This window comes from Pollicipes pollicipes, unplaced genomic scaffold (assembly GCF_011947565.3).
Source record: "Pollicipes pollicipes isolate AB1234 unplaced genomic scaffold, Ppol_2.1 Scaffold_3087;HRSCAF=3621_pilon_pilon_pilon, whole genome shotgun sequence".
In the NCBI taxonomy this organism is placed as follows: Eukaryota; Metazoa; Arthropoda; class Thecostraca; order Pollicipedomorpha; family Pollicipedidae; genus Pollicipes; species Pollicipes pollicipes.
This window is the reverse complement of record NW_023596225.1, coordinates 17,159,868-17,177,242: the sequence shown is the minus strand read 5'-3', so window position 1 is coordinate 17,177,242 and position 17,375 is coordinate 17,159,868. Positions and strand designations below refer to the sequence as shown.

Below are 17,375 nucleotides of genomic sequence, written 5' to 3'. Positions count from 1 at the left end.
TGAGAGCGCATTAGGCTCGCCAAAGTAACGGGTTCGGCGTATACTGAACACGGATTCCTGCGTTGACTAACGTTGTCCCGCTACACGAATTTTTCCTATGCATCATTTGCGTATATCAGCTCATTATTCATTATCGCCCTCAAATATTTCGTCGGGTCTTTTATTATTTGCCGTGCCATCATGAATTATGGCCCAGCTTGTTTCCGTGGTTTGTCATCGACAGCAGGAGTTATTGTCTCGAGTTCATCGGGGTTTCAGCCGCCCCTGGCGTGCCGCCACTGTCCGTGCTGCGCGTCGCCGCCGATGCTGGGCCGCACCTCACGCGGCGCCCGTCCCCTTTCAGGCACGATGCTGGGCGTCTTTCTTCCATGCATTCAGAACATATTCGGCGTCATACTGTTCATCCGGCTGACGTGGATCGTGGGCACGGCCGGCGCCCTGGAGAGCTTCATGGTGGTGCTCATGTGCTGCTGTGTGGTGAGTAGTGTGCCTCTCCGTGGGCTGCTGCGTGATGTAATGAAGATGAACGTGATGTAATGTAATGAACCTCCTGTGCTGCTGTGTGGGAACGGTCTCCCTCTGTGTGTTGCTGTCTGGTAAATGGTCCCACTTTGTGTGTTGCTGTGTGGTGATCAGTCCCTCTCTATGTACTGCTGTGTGGTGGACGGTCCCTCTCTATGTACTGCTGTGTGGTGAACGGTTCCCCTCTGTGTGTTGCTGTGTGATGAACGTCCCCTCTCTGTGTACTGCGTGTGGTGAACGGTCCACCTCTGTGTGCTGCTGTGTTGTGAACGGCCCTCCTCTGTGTGTTGTATGGTGAACGGTTTGCCTCTGTGTGTCGCCGCTTGGTGGATGGCCTATCGCTGCGCGACGCCTCCGTCCCCTGTTGCGTCCTTCCCTCACCCACGACTGAACAGAGGGGATCCACGTCCCCCCAGCACCGGTCGCGCCGGTGTCAGCACGGCCCGCAGCCGGGCAGTGCGACGCACGGATCGCCGGTGTTGGTGCCTTTCTCCGGGCTTTTACTGGCCCGCCTTCTAGTTGGTGCTTTCCCCGGGCTTTTGCAGGCCTGCCTCGGAAATTGCTAGTGGATTAGACTGCTGGGATCCGTAGGGTCTGTGGCTGTTAAGTGAATTTTGGTTGGATAAATTTTGTTATCCTGTTTTTGTCTGAATGCTGGAGGACAGGAGACCGTGGGGAAACGGATGAGATTTGGACGCAGTGACCAGGGGGTGCGATGGCCGAGCGTTTACCGCGTTGGACTCTCAAATAAGGCCGCGGGCTCGAATCCCCGTTTCGCCATGGCTCCCGTGCGGCAGTATGATCGTTGCAGTCGCTTGCGCCTCATGGAAGAGATTTGACGAAGTGCGTCACACTACCCCTTTTCAAATAGAACGCTTCAGAAGGGCGCATTGACCCGGCTTATGCCATCATAGAGGCGTTTCTCTCATCAAAAAGACGCAGTGACCCGCATGCTATGCCATTGCAGAGGCATTTGCCCTCATCAAAAAGATGCAGTGACCCGGCAGCTGCGCCATTGCAGAGGCATTTGTCCTCATCCAGGTAATGGTTTGTTTGTCCCGCCTGCTAGGCGTGAAGTCTACACTTTGTTTTTTCGTGGTCTGGAGGCAGCGTGCCGACGGGAATCTTACGCGGCTCTGAGGTGGCGGTGTGGAAAGTGCTCTGTCCACAGCAGGATTGCTCTATACATTACGCAGAGCGCGGGCGTGCTGTAAGGTAGGAATTGTTGTCGGAATTGCAACCTCGGAATTGTTTTAGACTCTGGACTGAGCGGGGATGTGCTGTTTGGTTTCCGTCCCTGCAGTTCAGCTGATGCAGCGACAGAGAATGACGCGTGTCCTTCATCCGCCTCCCGTAGCTCAGCTGGTAGACGGTCGGACAGCTGACAGCTTTGTGGCAGACATGTGGATTCGCGTCCCAAAAGCCGCGCTCATCCCTCCATCATGATCCCTCCATGACAGCCAATTGGTAGCGGACCGTGTGACCCGCGCTGACCCGGGGCGGCCCAGTCATGGGTCAGGTGGGGACTTTTGGTAATATGTCCGTTGAACTGAAATTGCTGTGCTAGGTTGGTGGCGTCAAGTGTCGTTGCAGTAGTCTCCGCGCGTCGAAGACGCCAAGTCACAAAGACGAGGTCCAATTTGTTGGTTTATCTTTAATGGTCTTGTAGTGCGAATTATTGGTCGAGAAGTAGTAAGACAAATAGCATTTTATCATGGATAGAATGTTCATGATAAACACCATTCGGTACAGCGCATACCTTCCGTAGATCAAACTGGTCTGGTGAGGGTGGTCGGCGGTGTTTCGTAGCACAGCCATATGTATGTACTGCATTGCAAGAAATGGCGAACAAGAGGCGACTGGTGTCGGGCCTAGGCCGTCTAATTGGTCTGCCTGGCGGCTGCCCGCCGTTATCCAGTTCAGCGGTTACCAAAATTCCGAGGCCATTGTGACAAATGAACGTCGCCTGCTCTGACAGCTTTCAACTAATGGCCGCTGATATTTCTGCTGTGTTAAGCGGTTAATGGAGTTGTCGAGCCAGTTCAGTGACCTTTCGCCCCGTATGCGGGCGGGGCCTTCGATTTTTTCGGTGGTCTTGTTCTGGAGCCGCCCGCCGCTTACCATCGCTGCCTCCCCTACCCGCAAGATTTCCACCAGACTGGACGACCTGGACGGTCCCGTTGTATTATCATCGCGTGCTCGCCGTTGAGTAACATTGTTTGCTTGCCCCCGTGTAACATGTTCTGAGAATTAATGATTTTGTTTTTGACGAAATTGTGTGAACGGCGGGATGATTGATGAGGTGCGGATGCGGTCGCGGTTTACCATGTTGTAATATTGCGCCCTTTCTGCTATTGTAATTGTGCCGAATCAAACACTAAGCCACTTGTTGAAATGATTCATTAATGAAATGAACTTAAACTTGCACTGCAAATTTTCCCCGTGGTTACGCCCCATTACTCACAAAGCGTGTGTGGTTTGATATCTGTCAAGACTCCACAGGACTTGAAATGTGAAAAGTAGTAAAACCAACTGTGGGCCAGAACGAACTGGGCTCCACAAGCCTCCAGGCACTGATATGTTTTATGTATGTATGAATTGCGTATATATTTGCGTATGTATATTATATATATATATGTATATGTACAATATGTTATGCATACACTGTGTATACACTGGTTACAAGGTGAGGATGTGTAAAATCTGCTTACACTCATCCCGGATATGCCTCATGCTAGGGCCTCAAGCTGTTTGAGTCTGCTGCCATGAGCTCATTGTTTCGTGAGCTGATTGCTATTCTATTCCGGTGTTCCTCACTGTTAATACCTGGTATGTTCGTGCTGAAATTATTGTATTACAAGTAATGCCAATCCGCTGGAGCGTGGAACAGATAGTCGCGGACTTCCATTATAAACGCATTATAGGATTGCTAGCTGTTCCCAGACTCACTACATTTTCTGTTTGTCGGCGCGGATAATTGCCGAACGTGTCTCCCAAGCGCGAGATAGGAGCGTCGGAAATCGTCCCGGACACTACATTTGTTTTCTTCTATCTGAATGAGACTAATGACCGGATGGTAGTGGATTAAATCTTTTCGTATTTCCTCCCAAGCGCGTTCTCACAGCACCGGAGATGGCCTACGGCCTACAGATCCGCTTGTAAGCATTTTCCTTTTTCTAGCGATAAAGGTGTTCAATTAGTCCCGACGTAACGTGCATGCGACGTGTAAATAGCTGGGCCATGTAATGGACACAGCCCGCTGTGTGCCGTGCGTCACTGGAGGTGCGGCAGCCATTTGTCAGGGGTGCCGGCGCTGGGCGGCAGTGATTCGGCGGCCGCTGCCCGGCCCGGCCGGCCGGTGATCAATGGGGGCCTGGTGGACCACCGGCCGGCGTCGGCTGGGCGACCCGCCGCCGTCGGCGCTGGGAGCTCTGCTGCCGGTAGCGTCCAGAGCTGCTATTGTCCGCGCCCGGAGCTGCTGTGTTTCGCGTCCGGAGCTGCTGTTGTCCGCGTCCGGAGCTGCTGCTGTCCGCGTCCGGAGCTGCTGTTGTCCGCGTCCAGAGCTGCCGTTGCCCGCGTCCGGAGCTGCTGTTGTCCGCGTCCATAGCTGCTGTTGTCCGCGTCCGGAGCTGCCGTTGCCCGCGTCCGGAGCTGCTGTCGTCCGCTTCCGGAGCTGCCGCTGTCCGCGTCCAGAGCTGCCGTTGTCCGCGTCCGGAGCTGCTGTTGTCCGCGCTCGGAGCTGCTGTCGGACGTTCGGAGCTGCTCCTGTCGTGTGCGTGCTGCGTGGTGCTGCGTGCTGCGTGCTGCGTGTGCGTGCTGCTTGGTAGTCTCGGGCGTGCCACCGGTGTGCGCTGTGCGTCAGCTTCCGTCTGCGACACCCCAGTTCCGGTGTCGCCCAGCCCCAGGCTTCCGCCCGCTGGAGCCCTGGCTGTGACCCGCCCTGTGTCGGCTCCCAGTGTGCACCTGTTTTCCCCGCGTGGCACCGCGAGTCCTGCCGGGCCCGCTCTCTGCGGCGCGCGGCAGTCGTTTGTCGGCCGGTGGCGTCCGTCGCCAGCGTGTTTGGCCGCTGCGTGTAGGCTGTCCGCTTGCGTGCTCTACACATGTGACGCCTCCGCCTTGGCCGCCGCTGCAGACGCTGCTCACGTCGATCTCGATGTCGGCCATCGCCACGAACGGAGTGGTGCCCGGCGGCGGCTCCTACTTCATGATCTCGCGCGCGCTCGGGCCCGAGTTCGGCGGCGCCGTCGGCATCCTCTTCTACCTGGGCACCACCTTCGCCTCAGCTATGTACATCATCGGCGCCATCGAGATTCTACTGGTAAGTGGTAGTCTACTGGTACTAGTGGCAGCCTACTCATACCGGTAGTATACTGGTAGGTGGTAGCCTGTCGCTGGCTGTGTCTGATGAGAACGTTCGCTGAGTTACCTGGGCCGAACACCGTGTCTGACGAGAACTCCAACTGGGGCCTGCAACTGGCCGGTGTAGTTGCGGCGGTTGATCAGAAAAAGCTTGTCTGACCGCTGTGCAGTTTGTTCAGCATCGGCGCGGAAGCAGCGCGCTGCCCCGTTGTGCTGTTCAGTGCGGGGCGACAGCTTGCAGTGCGTACCACGGCTTGCGGCCCCCGGCTGTAACTCGCCCGCGATGAACCTCCTGTTGGGTGGCGGGGCGCGCTGCCACCAGAGGGAGCGTGCCGGGCCGCGTCCGCTGCCTCGCGCCGGAGCCGGCAAGGCGCCGTCTCACCAGCGTTCTGCGTCGCTCGGCAGCTGTACATCGAGCCGCGCATGGCCATCAGCGACATATCAGACGACGCCAACAAGTTCGACAACTTCCGACTGTATGGCACCATCCTGCTGCTCATCATGGCCACCATCGTGTTCGTGGGCGTCAAGTTCGTCAACATCTTCGCCACCATCGCGCTGGTCTGCGTGCTCGGCAGCATCCTCTCCGTCTACGTCGGCATGTTCGTCAACGTGCACGGATCGGACGCGCTCATGTGAGTTTGCGCGAGCTGCAGCGACCGGCGCGGCCGCTGGTCGCGCCCGGTCATCAGACATGGTCGGCCGCGTGCGGCGCTCCGTGGCTGTGCTCGGGACGCCTGGACTAGTTCGATGCTTTCCCAGTTTGGGCGCGCTTGTTGTCGATATTGATTTTTTTATGTGAGGTCCGTGGCAAATGAATGCGGTCTGCTTGGTCGGTGGGCCCGTCCCGAATAAGCTTGACGACATGCTCGGGCTGAATTGGAAACGTGCCTCATGTCGATCATGGCCTCGGTGAACTCGGTTGCAAGCGATGGACCGCATTGCCTGTACGTTAAGCCGAGGAACAGTTCCATTACGTGGTTGTTTTGGAGCGCTTTGTCATATTTCACTACTTTACGGCTCGGTTTGTCAGGAGATGATGCGCTTTTTCCTGAGACTAAATTAATCCTGGCTTTTTATTTGGAAATAAATCCGAACACTATCAGATATATACCACTGCTTATGAAACTCGCTATCTTGGTGCTTGTCACCGCCAGAACGTAGACAGGCTTTATGGAAATCGTGTGTTTTTATGGAAAAGCCCGTACAATCCGTTTGAGCCTCCCTCCAGCTCTTGAAATACTGCGAAAAGTCGGAGCCACGTTTTAAAATAATGTAAAGATATTCCGTGTTTCCAACTGCCTCCATAAAGCCCCATTAACGATACGGCAAGTAAGTATGCCTTGACTTGGCGATGTGTTGGCTTCAGGATTGGCGTGTAGAACCGTCAGATGATATCAGAATAGCTTGAAAATTGCGCGGCCCTTGGCCGTGACGATTGCTTTTCGACCAAGCCAGACCGGGCAGGATCTGAAAGCTGCACCGCAGCGACGACCGCGCCGATATTTTGTCGAGGCTGTCCTATCCTCGTCAGGCGGGCACGCAGCTCTCCCAGGTCCTTGCGGCGCAGGCGCATCAATCGCTTATCGTGCATCCGACGTCAGCCGTCCATGGGTCGGTAGTTTTTGCCACTGTCTAGACGCTCTCCTTAGCAGATGGGATGGCTCCTCATGCCTTGTGATCATTCCGTCTACAGCCAGCTCGATAGTCCGGGTCCAAACCTGTCGATTTGATTTGTGCCGGTCTTATATAATGTTTTATCTGTCATTTAGCTCCGCGATGGAATATCCTTTTAAGGTTCCCATATTTCAAGTCTCATTTCCGTTATGTGCCAATAGATCGCCAGTCTCGCTCGCGTATTTGATCTGGATCTTCGGGGAGCAGTAAGCCTTTCCAGCAGCGAGAAAATGCGTGTCTAGCTTTCTCGTCGGTATAGTATGGTCTTTAATCCGATTGCCACACTGAAAAAGTGCCGGTCTGAGAAATAGTCGGTAAACTGCGTCCCGGGAGGCAGCAGCAAAGCAGCTCGCTGAGATCTGCTCAGTGCTGGTGCGATGGTTCGGAAAATAACGGCCAGCGGAGATTAGTGGTGAGCATCATGAACTCTATCCCTGGAGCTTGCTGGGTTGTATAGCTGTGAATTTGAGCGTGTAATCGTTGTGGTCCAGGAGGAATGGTCATGCCAGAGCTTCATTGAACTACGCCGTACTGGGCTGATTTGTCTGCGTTGTGGATCATTATGATATATATATATATATATATATATATATGTATGTATGTATGTATATATATATATATATATATATATATATACATGTATCCTCACCACATGGTCTTGGTGTTTTGAATCATGACAACGTCAGCTGGTGTCGTGCTTTCGCCTCAGGGTTTGTGCAATCAGCCATTAAGGTCTTGAATGGATGTGTTCGTATCGATGTGCTCAAACTGGTTGTGTATATCATACGGGGATTTCGCTTGCGCTTAGTGAGAGTCAGCTGCTGGCTTATGTATGGTGTTTTTGTCCCGACGCACCTCCGGGCATCCTCGCGGTATTTGAGAAACGCGTGCCGACCAGTCAACGGCCGGCTGACTTAACTGACCCTCCCCCCTCCCCCCGGGCAGGACGTGTCGACTGGGCGAGCGACTCTTGAAGGAGGACCCGGTGAACAAGTCGGCGTCCGCCTGCACACCGGAGCACCTGTGGCCCACGTTCTGCAAGTCGCCGCTCGACCTGCACAACCGCACCGGCTGCTACTACTACTTCGCCGACCACTTCAACGAGACCTACTACGAGCGCGGCATCGCCGGCATCGCCAGCAGCTCCTTTCAGAGTGAGCGGCGGCGGAGGCGGTCGCTGCGAGTAGGCGGAGGGACGGACTCCGGGGACTCGAGCAGGCGTGGGGCGGGGCCGGTGGGCCGTGAGCTCGCGAGGCGTGTGTGGAGTGGGGACCGGGCGTCGAAGTGACGTCCTCGGTGGATGGCTGTCTGATCGGTGCCCACGCTGGCCTCGGATCCCGCTGGGGCGGCCAGTCAGCGTCTGTGTGACCGGGACTAGGCGGCGGCGAGTGGCTGGTGCGCGCTGCGGATGGCTTTGCCGCGTGCAGTGGGCGACGGGCGGCGGGAAGGCCTGGTGCGGCGGACGTAGTTCCCGCACCGGGTGAGGCGGGGAGCGCGGGAATTGCCGAGTGAGGACTCGTGCTGCGGTGGTGCTCGCGTCAAAAGTTGTCTGGACCGCTGTCGAGTGCGGGACGGCACTGTCTGCAGTACCGAGAATCGATGTGGCTTCCAAGTCGAACGCTTCCGGCGGCTTCACTGTCATGTTCCCGAAATGGCCCGGGGTGTTGAGTGTCTCGTCCCCGGCCCGCTGTCGGCTGTCAAGTATGTCACATCGGCCCGGGCGTCGTTCCAATTGAGCAGCCGTCGCCAGCAGTCCCGGTCGCTCAAGCTCCCTTCGAAGTACACCGCTGACCATGGCTCGCCCCTCGCCGCAGAGAACTTGTACTCGCGCTACCCTCGGAAGAACAACTACGTTACGGAGAACGGCAGCTCGGTGGCGGCCAAGAACCTGGGCATGGGCGAGTACAACCAGATCATGGCTGACATCACCACGTCCTTCACCGTTCTCATCGGCATCTTCTTCCCCTCAGTCACCGGTGAGTTGGCTTGCGGCCTGAGTCTTCAATTCGGCACTGGCGGCGCGCTGGCCATTGAGATCGCTTCCTCCCCAAAGCACCGACGGCCGGTCGATCGTGGGTTGCGCCCGTTGACAGGCGCTGTCCGCGGCTGGGCAGCTGATCCATGCGTCGTCAGCGTAGCTACGCCCGTCGCCAGGCGATCCAGGGGCGGGGCCGGAACTGGAGCTGAACCCGTCCGGTGGACGAGAATGCACGCGTCACTATGCACATGGGAATGGGCGAGTGTTTGCTCACATGTCTGAGCCGTCGGAAGCGCTGGGGGAGTGGCGCGTGTCGCCTGGGCGCTTCGGGCTAGATGGGGATCGGTTGCCAGGCCGGTGGCGTTTATGCTCGCCGCCGGTAGCCGGGGCGATCGGTGCTGGTAAGGCCAGGCTTCCTAGCCTTACACGTCCGAGGCCAGTGCCCAGCTCGTGCTGGCCGTCACTTGTTCTTCGTTCTGAATAGCTTGCGTGGTGGTGCAGATTACTGTGTGCAGGCTCGGGGTGCGTTGGGAGCGGGAGTCGCTGCTCGCACCCTGGATCCGTCATCCAGCTACCGCCGCTATGCTATTTCAGTGTGTCTTAGTTGCCTTATAAAGAAATTCCATCGAGGCTGAAATGTTTTCATCAGGTCCCCGAGAGAGGCTAGGATCAGGGGAATTCCATTGATCCATGAATGAAAGACGGAAACTACGAAAAGTCCTAAACTGAGGGCCCGAAATCGTACGTAAAAGTTTTCATTTTCTATCCGAAGTCCCAAATTTGGAAAACTTCAACAGATCACGATGCATCCGACCACTTCGCCAGACGGCATCATGTAGAATCGCTTCCGTGTCATCCAGTGCTGCGGCTCGGCCATCCCGCGCTATTTACGTATTTGCGCGGGAGGGCGGTCTTCACGGCCGGACCTCCGTCGGTCGTTACTGGTCTGGATGGTCTGACGTCATCAGTCGTCAGCCGTGTGGATGACGAGCGGTGGGATGATCCGCCGCCGGCCGTCGGCCGGACACCTGCCGCCGGCGGAGATCAATGCACCATTGCCATCCGGCCGCCGCCGGCTGGCGCCCGGCTCCAGCGGCGGCCCGTCTGGTGACGGGCCGGGCTCGCCGCTAAGGCCGCGGTGTCCGTCGCCCGTCAGGTCGCGCCGCTGACGCCGCCAGGTGCCGCCTCTGCCGGCAGCACGGCCCGGCTCCAGGGCTCCGCAGGGCTCGCCGCTGGGGCCGCCGGGTCCGTCGCCCGTCAGGTCGCGCCGCTGACGCCGCCAGGTGCCGCCTCTGCAGGCAGGACGCGCCGCCGAGGTCCGCCCGCTCCAAACGCGGTGGCATTGGAGCGGAGCCGGATCCGGCGCCGAGACGCCATCGGCACGTTTGTTTTAGACTGCCGCGCCGTTCCCCGGGGCGTTGGCTGATCCGGAGCCGGCGTTCTTACGGCCTTCGGGCTGTCGGCAAAAGTGGTCGGCGGGCTATTCAGAGAACAAGAGTCTCGTTAGGGGACCGCACTGGTATTCATGCGCGAGCGGCCCGGCGGAAGTTTTGTCAAGGCGCAGTCTGACAGACTTCTCGCGGCGGAGCAGCGACGGGGCTTTAATTGAAGGTTGCCAGATCGTCGTTGCATGTTTCATAGAACGTAGTGGGATAATCCTCTGCGACCGGACTGGAGCGACCGGATAATCCTGTGCACTGGGGTGGGGCTGATCCAGCTTCGATGGTGTCAAACGTCGGTAAAACGAGGAAAGGCTGAAACGCACACGATGTGCGTCGTTGATCAGAAATCGCACGCAACGCGGCATAATGAGCTTTGTGAAATCCGTCAACTGTCCATCGCATGCGATTTAAGAGGTCGTATCAACCTCGGAACGTGCATTGGGCTCATCATTCAATGGACTGGAAAATCAAGCTTTGCATTGGCCATCCGCTTGAGGCATGAGCTGGTTTTGCCGGCCTCTGAGCGACAAACGCTCTGAGTGTTGCAGGGGAAACACGACAGCACCACAAACACGACAGCCGCCTTGCGTGCTATCGGTGGCCCTCACTGAACGTGCTGAACATACCCACGGGGCATTCAGTGAACTCGCCCTCAACATCTTGAGGAGGAGATGGGCGCTGCAGCATACTTGTTGCCACCGGCTGTCTCGTAGTCTCGCACACTTCCCATTGGTTGGTGGTATCATTCAGTTTTCCATTTCCTCCCCTCTTCTGCTCTCTCTTTTGTGTAATGAAGTCACGCACGGCTGCGGTCGGTAGCGTTCTGAACGCCGGATAAGTTCAGGTCCCAGTCGCCGCCGCGCTGTGCGAAATATGATCTCACGGACAAGGGCACGGAAGTCATCAGCGCGGCGGAAATTGACCATTTGCGTCAGTCACGACAGCTGTGGGAGAAACTGAGAGAGATGTTGAAGCATTATGTGTCGAAGTCAAGGCCACGGGCTCCCCGGGAGCAGTCGTTATCAAACATAGCGTGTTTGGGTTTAAGCCATAGCGCATGGATGAAATGACTGTTGGCAAATTGACGAAAATGTCGAGAGAACAAATAGATTTAAGTTTGCGTATGTTGTAAGACCGTTCTTACGGAAATGGTGGTCTTGTAAAGTAGGAGTCATCCGTCTCAACGAAAGGCGTGGGGGAGGAAGACTTGATTGGAGGCGAATAGCTGGGCTTCGCCAACGAAACTAGAACTAAACTGTATCGCTAAAGCAGCGATATCGCTGCCTGCAGGTCAATTTCGATTGAATGGTGCTGCGTAGAGCCATGTTTCCTGAAGCAGCAGGGAAGTAACTCAATGAAATACAAGTGGAGATCTAACGTGATAAGTTTGGAGGATGCCGGTGATGACAGGGAGAGCCGGCATCGATTTCTTCAGGTGAACAGTGTGGCCTGTCTCGTAGACGGTGTACATTTCGCAGCGGATACCATACCCATCATTATGCATTGATGTTTTGACGAATGAAAATCCAATCTCATCTAACTTGTGCTGTAGCCTTCACACCGCCGTCCACACGGCGGTGTGGTCTTGACATCGAACCCCGCCTTGCGGACCGGCGACCGCCCCCCTGCTCGTTACCCCCGTTCCGCGGCCTGCCGGGCGCCATGGGCTGCGATCGTCGCCGCCTCCACTGCCGCCGGTTGCTGGCGATCAGCCGTGGGCTAGACGCGGGGGCAGCGCGTGATGGCCGGCCTGGCCGCGCCGAACTGATACTCGCGCTGAGCTGACACTCGCGCCGGGCCGGCTGCGTCGAGATTCGAGGATCAGGCATCTCATGGCTCGGTCGATACCGGCCGATCGGGCCATTCAGGGTTATGTGAGCGATCAGGTGGATCCGCAATGTATCACGTCTATTTCTCTCTCCGTCTCTCCCCCCCCCCCTCTCTCTCTGTCTCTCTCTGTCTCTCTGTCACTCTCTGTCTCTCTCTGTCTCTCTCTGTCTCTGTCTGTCTGTCTGTCTGTCTGTCTGTCTGTCTCTGTCTCTGTCTCTGTCTCTGTCTCTGTCTCTGTCTCTGTCTCTGTCTGTCTCTGTCTCTGTCTCTCTCTCTCTCTGTCTCTGTCTCTGTCTCTGTCTCTGTCTCTGTCTCTGTCTCTGTCTCTGTCTCTGTCTCTGTCTCTGTCTCTGTCTCTGTCTCTGTCTCTGTCTCTGTCTCTGTCTCTGTCTCTGTCTCTGTCTCTGTCTCTGTCTCGTCTCTGTCTCTGTCTCTGTCTCTGTCTCTGTCTCTGTCTCTGTCTCTGTCTCTGTCTCTGTCTCTGTCTCTGTCTCTGTCTCTGTCTCTGTCTCTGTCTCTGTCTCTGTCTCTGTCTCTGTCTCTGTCTCTGTCTCTGTCTCTGTCTCTGTCTCTGTCTCTGTCTCTGTCTCTGTCTCTGTCCGTCTCTGTCGTCTCTGTCTCTGTCTCTGTCTCTGTCTCTGTCTCTGTCGTCTGTCTCTGTCTCTGTCTCGTCTCTGTCTCTGTCTCTGTCTCTGTCTCTGTCTCTGTCTCTGTCTCTGTCTCTGTCTCTGTCTCTGTCTCTGTCTGGTCTCTGTCTCGTCTCTGTCTCTGTCTCTGTCTCTCTGTCTCTTCTCTGGGTCTCTGTCTCTGTCTCTTCCTCTCTCTCTCTCCTCTCTCTCTCTCTCTCTCTCTCTCTCTCTCTCTCTCTCTCTCTCTCTATCTCTCTCCCCCTCTACTCTGGAAAGAATACAGCTCGCCCCCGGTTGAAAGTTACGGCATGCCTCCGGGTGGTTCTTCGTGTGGCCCACACTTGGTCGTAGCGAGAACATTACGGCGTCGAGATGAAACAGGGTTAGAAATATATGCTTACCTTCATTGCCACTCAACAAGTGAAACAGGCTGAGCCCTGCATTTAAGCTGATTTAAAGCAGCAGCTGATGAAACGAGTCGTAAAAGTATCACGATGCAATTATTGTTAGGACTGCCGTCCCCGTCTGGTGTTTTAGAATACACACAACGTTTCGAGCTGTGAACTCGCTGGCCGTCGCCAGACATTACGGGATCGTGAGGAGGACTGGATGGTTTTTGGAAGGACTCACGGTTAGGTCAGTTGGTAAAGCGCTGGACCCGGAAGCAGAAGGCCCCGGCTTGAGTCCCAGCGATACAAAATAGATACTTGGGTTTGTGACGCTACGTGGCTGAAAGCTAGACACCAATCCAGTCGTCCTCAAAACTCAATAACACCTGGCGACGTGTGGTGGATTAAATGGCCGAAATGCTCCGCACATACCAACACGCCAGGCGAGGATGATGGTCCGAAAGTTTATTCCATTCTTGATGAAAAACTCGTTTCAATCCTTCCGCAATTTAAAAGTACCTTAGCTGTTGAAATAATTTGGTATGTAATTTGTCTTTGCGATGCAAAAATATGTTGATAGAAAACATTACGAATGGATTGCTTGATTAGTTTTGAACTAAATTAGGCTTGATGCTTTTATTTTCATTCCGTAGCCGTATAAGTGGCATACAAGTGCTTTTAGAATGGCTGATGTAGTCCGTTTACGCATAAACTCGACTGATGTCTTTAATCGGGACACCGGCACTGCAGTGGTTAAGCTGCGCTGTGTGCGTTTGAAGCTTAATTCATAGCGTATGTTATGCCTACAAGGACTACGTGTTCAGGTCGATAGGAGTTGCCTAATCGGCACGAGCACTGATGCGGCCTTGCACGCCGCACGCGGCGGTGTCGGATTGGAAAATGCTTGCCCTGAGACCATCCTGACAAAACTGTCGGGGTGTCTCCGCCTGACAATCACGGGGTGTCACTCGGCTGTCGTCAAGGCTGCTGCTGCGTCGGGGAGCGCTCCTCAGCTGTCACGTTCGGAGCCGGCGGCTGGTGTCCGTGCGGTGCGGTTGGCAGCGAGACGATGCGTGCCGTTCGCCGCGCCCGGAGGCATGGTCGGTTTAGTCTCGCGTTGGGCGGCCTTGTTGGCCCGGGCACGGCTCCGGCCTGTGTATGTGTGTGCCGCGCCGCCCGGCGCCTGGGCTGCGCTGGTGGGCCGAGGTCGGGCCCGCCCCCGCAGCTAGACGCCGGCCCGGCCCTCTCGCCCGCTCCTCATCGACTGCCGTCTGTTGCCGCGCCCGTCGCGCCCGCTTCTGTAGGCGCGCCGTGCCATGATTATGTACGCTCGGGATATTGCCACCGGAGAGCGTGATCCAGTCTGGTGCGGCGGCCAAAAACAGGCGCACCGCCGTCCGGTGATGCAGGCACACACACAACGCGACAGACTGGGTCGCTGCGGTCAAGAGCACGCGCTTGGTGGTGAAGCGGTGGCTCGTGGCGTTCTCGCAGTGTCCTTCCTTCACGTGTCTTTGTGATGAGTTAAAGTATTTCAACGGAATTGACGGCCCCAGCTGGGCTGTGACATTCCGAGGAATGCGTGTCAAGGCGCATTCCGAGGAATGCGTTTCAAGGGCTTTAAGCTTTTAGCAGCAGTCCTGTCCTATAGCTTACCATTAGCATCTTTCAGTATTCCGTTCCTGGGAACTGTAAATGATTCAATGTCTCACCTCCACTTGGATGGCTACTGAATTGAATATCAGGCTGCTCGAAACTGAACACGATTTAATTTGTAGCTTACAGCAGAGTATTGCCAGATTATTGAACATTCAGGTGAAATGTAAAGATTTCACAAAAAGTCCCCGCTTCGTCATTTGCTTCGAAAATGAGGCTGCGCTGAGCTAGAACCCTACACCAGACGGAGAGCAAAGTGGCCTTGATGGCGAACGTACCGCTGACTCCGGAACCGAGGAAATGCGGTTGCTCAGCAACGAACCACCAGGTACTTCGGCGATGACGTCGGCATGCAATTTGGCCCAGATCGGGTGCCCTCAGTGGTCGTTATCAGCTGGCGATCGCACGTGATCCGAGCCGCCGAACCCGGATGGCGGATCCGACGTCGCTGATGCATCCAAGCCCGAGGCGCGTGGTCGAGCCCGCGATCCTGGACTGAGAGCGGTGCTCTCAGGCGGGCTGGCTGCGTTTCGTGGAAGCCTGCATTGATCCGGGCCCGGTCACGCCTTCGGTCGACGACCTGTCTGAATGCCTATGTATGTGTGACTGTCGCCGAGTAGCCTGGATGAGAGCCAGCCGTTCCTGGTATTAGACTGCCACCCTTTGTGACATCCTGGCTGCTTCTTCCGGTGTCCTCGACCTGGTCGGGACCCGTCGCGTGCCTGTTTGTTACGCGGCTTGTCCCGTTGTTCGCGTGGCTCTGCGACGTGATCAGACCGCCGGATCAGACCAGACGTGACTGCATCTGACCGCCGATCAGACGTGATCAGACCAGATCAGACGTGATCAGACCATCAGACCGTGATCAGATGCGCGTCTGACGCGGCCCGACCTGACCTGACCTAATCTGACGTGGCCAATCCCTTCACAGCTTGACCCGACACAACCTGAACCGGCCCGACACGAAACAACCCGATCCGATCCGACCCGACCCCCCGACCCGACCTACCGTGCCGTGCCGTGCCGTGCCGTGCCGTGCCGTGCCGTGCCGTGCCGTGCCGTGCCGTGCTGTGCTGTGCCGTGCCGTGCCGTGCCGTGCCGTGCCGTGCCGTGCCGTGCCGTGCCGTGCCGTGCCGTGCCGTACCGCACCGCACCGCACCGCACCGCACCGCACCGTACCCTACCCGGCCCGACCCGGCCTGACCGCGTGCGTCTCCGTCGGCAGGTATCATGGCCGGCTCGAACCGTTCGGGCGACCTGGCCGACGCGCAGAAGTCGATCCCGGTGGGCACCATCTGCGCCGTGCTGGTCACTAGCACAGTCTACCTGACGGGCGTCATGTTCTTCGCCGCCACTTTCTCGCCTCTGCTGCTTCTCGACAAGTGAGTGGCGACGCCTCCCTCCTCGCCAGGCTCGCCTCGCTTTTCGCGCTTTGACTGCGCACGGGGTGCCTCGGCTTCGGCTGGGGAAAGCGGCATGAAGGTGATGCGCTTCCCTGTGTGCAGGGTGTGGCGTGTCTTGTGCCCTTTTGCGACTTAGATCGGCGGTGTGGTTTGTGACGCGTGTTCTGGATTTCCCTGGTGGTTGGTTATGCACTGGTCCCGGGAATGGGACCGTTGTTGTTGCTCCCACACGTGGTCGCCGTCGTGCCACGCCCAGGATGCTGTGCCGGTAAAGGACCTGGTGTGTTTCGTCCCCTCTCCCCCCCCCCCCCCGACGATCCCGTATTTGGCTCCTGTTTTTTGCCCGTCACCGAGCCGGTGCATAGCCCCTCTCCCACGTCCCGTGTGTGCCATTTGCTCGGTCGACTGCATCCGCGCCGCCTGCTCGGGCTGCGGCCCCGGCCCGGCCCCGGCGCCGGCGCCGGCGCCGGGGCCGGGGCGCGCGCGGCACGCGCACGCCGCTGACCGTCGCCGTGCGGCAGGTTCGGCGATAGCGTGGGCAAGCAGCTGGTGGTGGCGCAGGTGGCCTGGCCGCACCCGATGGTGGTCACCATCGGCTCGCTGCTCTCCACCATCGGCGCCGGCCTGCAGTCGCTGACGGGCGCGCCGCGGCTGCTGCAGGCCATCGCCCAGGACAACATCCTGCCCATCCTCGACCCGCTCAGTGTCAGCTCCAAGCGCGGCGAGCCCGTGCGGGCCCTGCTCGTCACCGCCTGTGAGTGGGCCGCGCCGTGGCGCGTCTGGAGGCCGCCTGGCGTGGTGGGGGCGTCTGCTGGTGAGCGGCGTCGAGAGTCTGTGTCGGCAGGGAAGTGGATGCCGTCGCTGCGGCGCCCGCGGTGTCGGCGGGATATTACCCCGCTGTAATCCGTGGGATATTGCGTGCGCGTACGCCGTCGATAATCGCCTGCGAGTTGTCACACGTCCTGAGTGCGCCATAAGCGTCGCGCGCCGTCGTCAAGCCGGCGGAGGCGCGCCGTGTGCCGCGCCTGAGATGACGAGGCCTTGCCCGCGGGCGACGTCACCCGCGGCCAGCCGGGAATGAGGGCACCGCCATATGCTGGCCGGTCAGCTGTTCGTCATCGTCCGGCCTGGTGACGTCATCGGCGTCACTCGGGATCGCCCGGGGCGATTCCAAGGTGCCTGTTTAGTGGCTCGTCAATGGCAGCCTTGGCAGTGCTTCGCCGCCACCCTTCAGCACTGGCGTATTTCTGACCTAGAGCTCGGCTGGTCGGATTGACCATTGCAAAGCTTCTAAGATATATAAGGCAGCCAATCGAGGTAAAGCCAAATGGTGCGGTGTCCGTATTTTTACGAGAAGAAATTCGCAGCGCTACGCACATCACGCAGGGGCTCCACGGCCCAACTTTCAGCCAGTCTGTCATGCATTAAGTTTTCCGCCCGCTGAAAGTTAGCGCTGACCTTTTCGGCATTCTCCATCCAGTGCGGGACCG

The 17,375-nt window shown here is 57.4% G+C and overlaps 1 protein-coding gene across 9 annotated transcripts in view; it reads left to right on the top strand.

Moving 5' to 3' along the window:
* Positions 1 to 17,375, top strand: part of kcc (solute carrier family 12 member kcc) — a 95,064-nt gene that overhangs the window by 54,616 nt on the left and 23,073 nt on the right. For all 9 annotated transcript variants that reach the window (XM_037213393.1, XM_037213388.1, XM_037213390.1 and 6 more), the window contains 7 exons: positions 344 to 477; positions 4,655 to 4,840; positions 5,287 to 5,516; positions 7,504 to 7,712; positions 8,373 to 8,534; positions 15,708 to 15,864; positions 16,407 to 16,639. In XM_037213393.1, the coding sequence (XP_037069288.1) occupies positions 344 to 477; positions 4,655 to 4,840; positions 5,287 to 5,516; positions 7,504 to 7,712; positions 8,373 to 8,534; positions 15,708 to 15,864; positions 16,407 to 16,639 (1,311 nt within the window). The remainder of the gene's footprint in view (positions 1 to 343; positions 478 to 4,654; positions 4,841 to 5,286; positions 5,517 to 7,503; positions 7,713 to 8,372; positions 8,535 to 15,707; positions 15,865 to 16,406; positions 16,640 to 17,375) is intronic.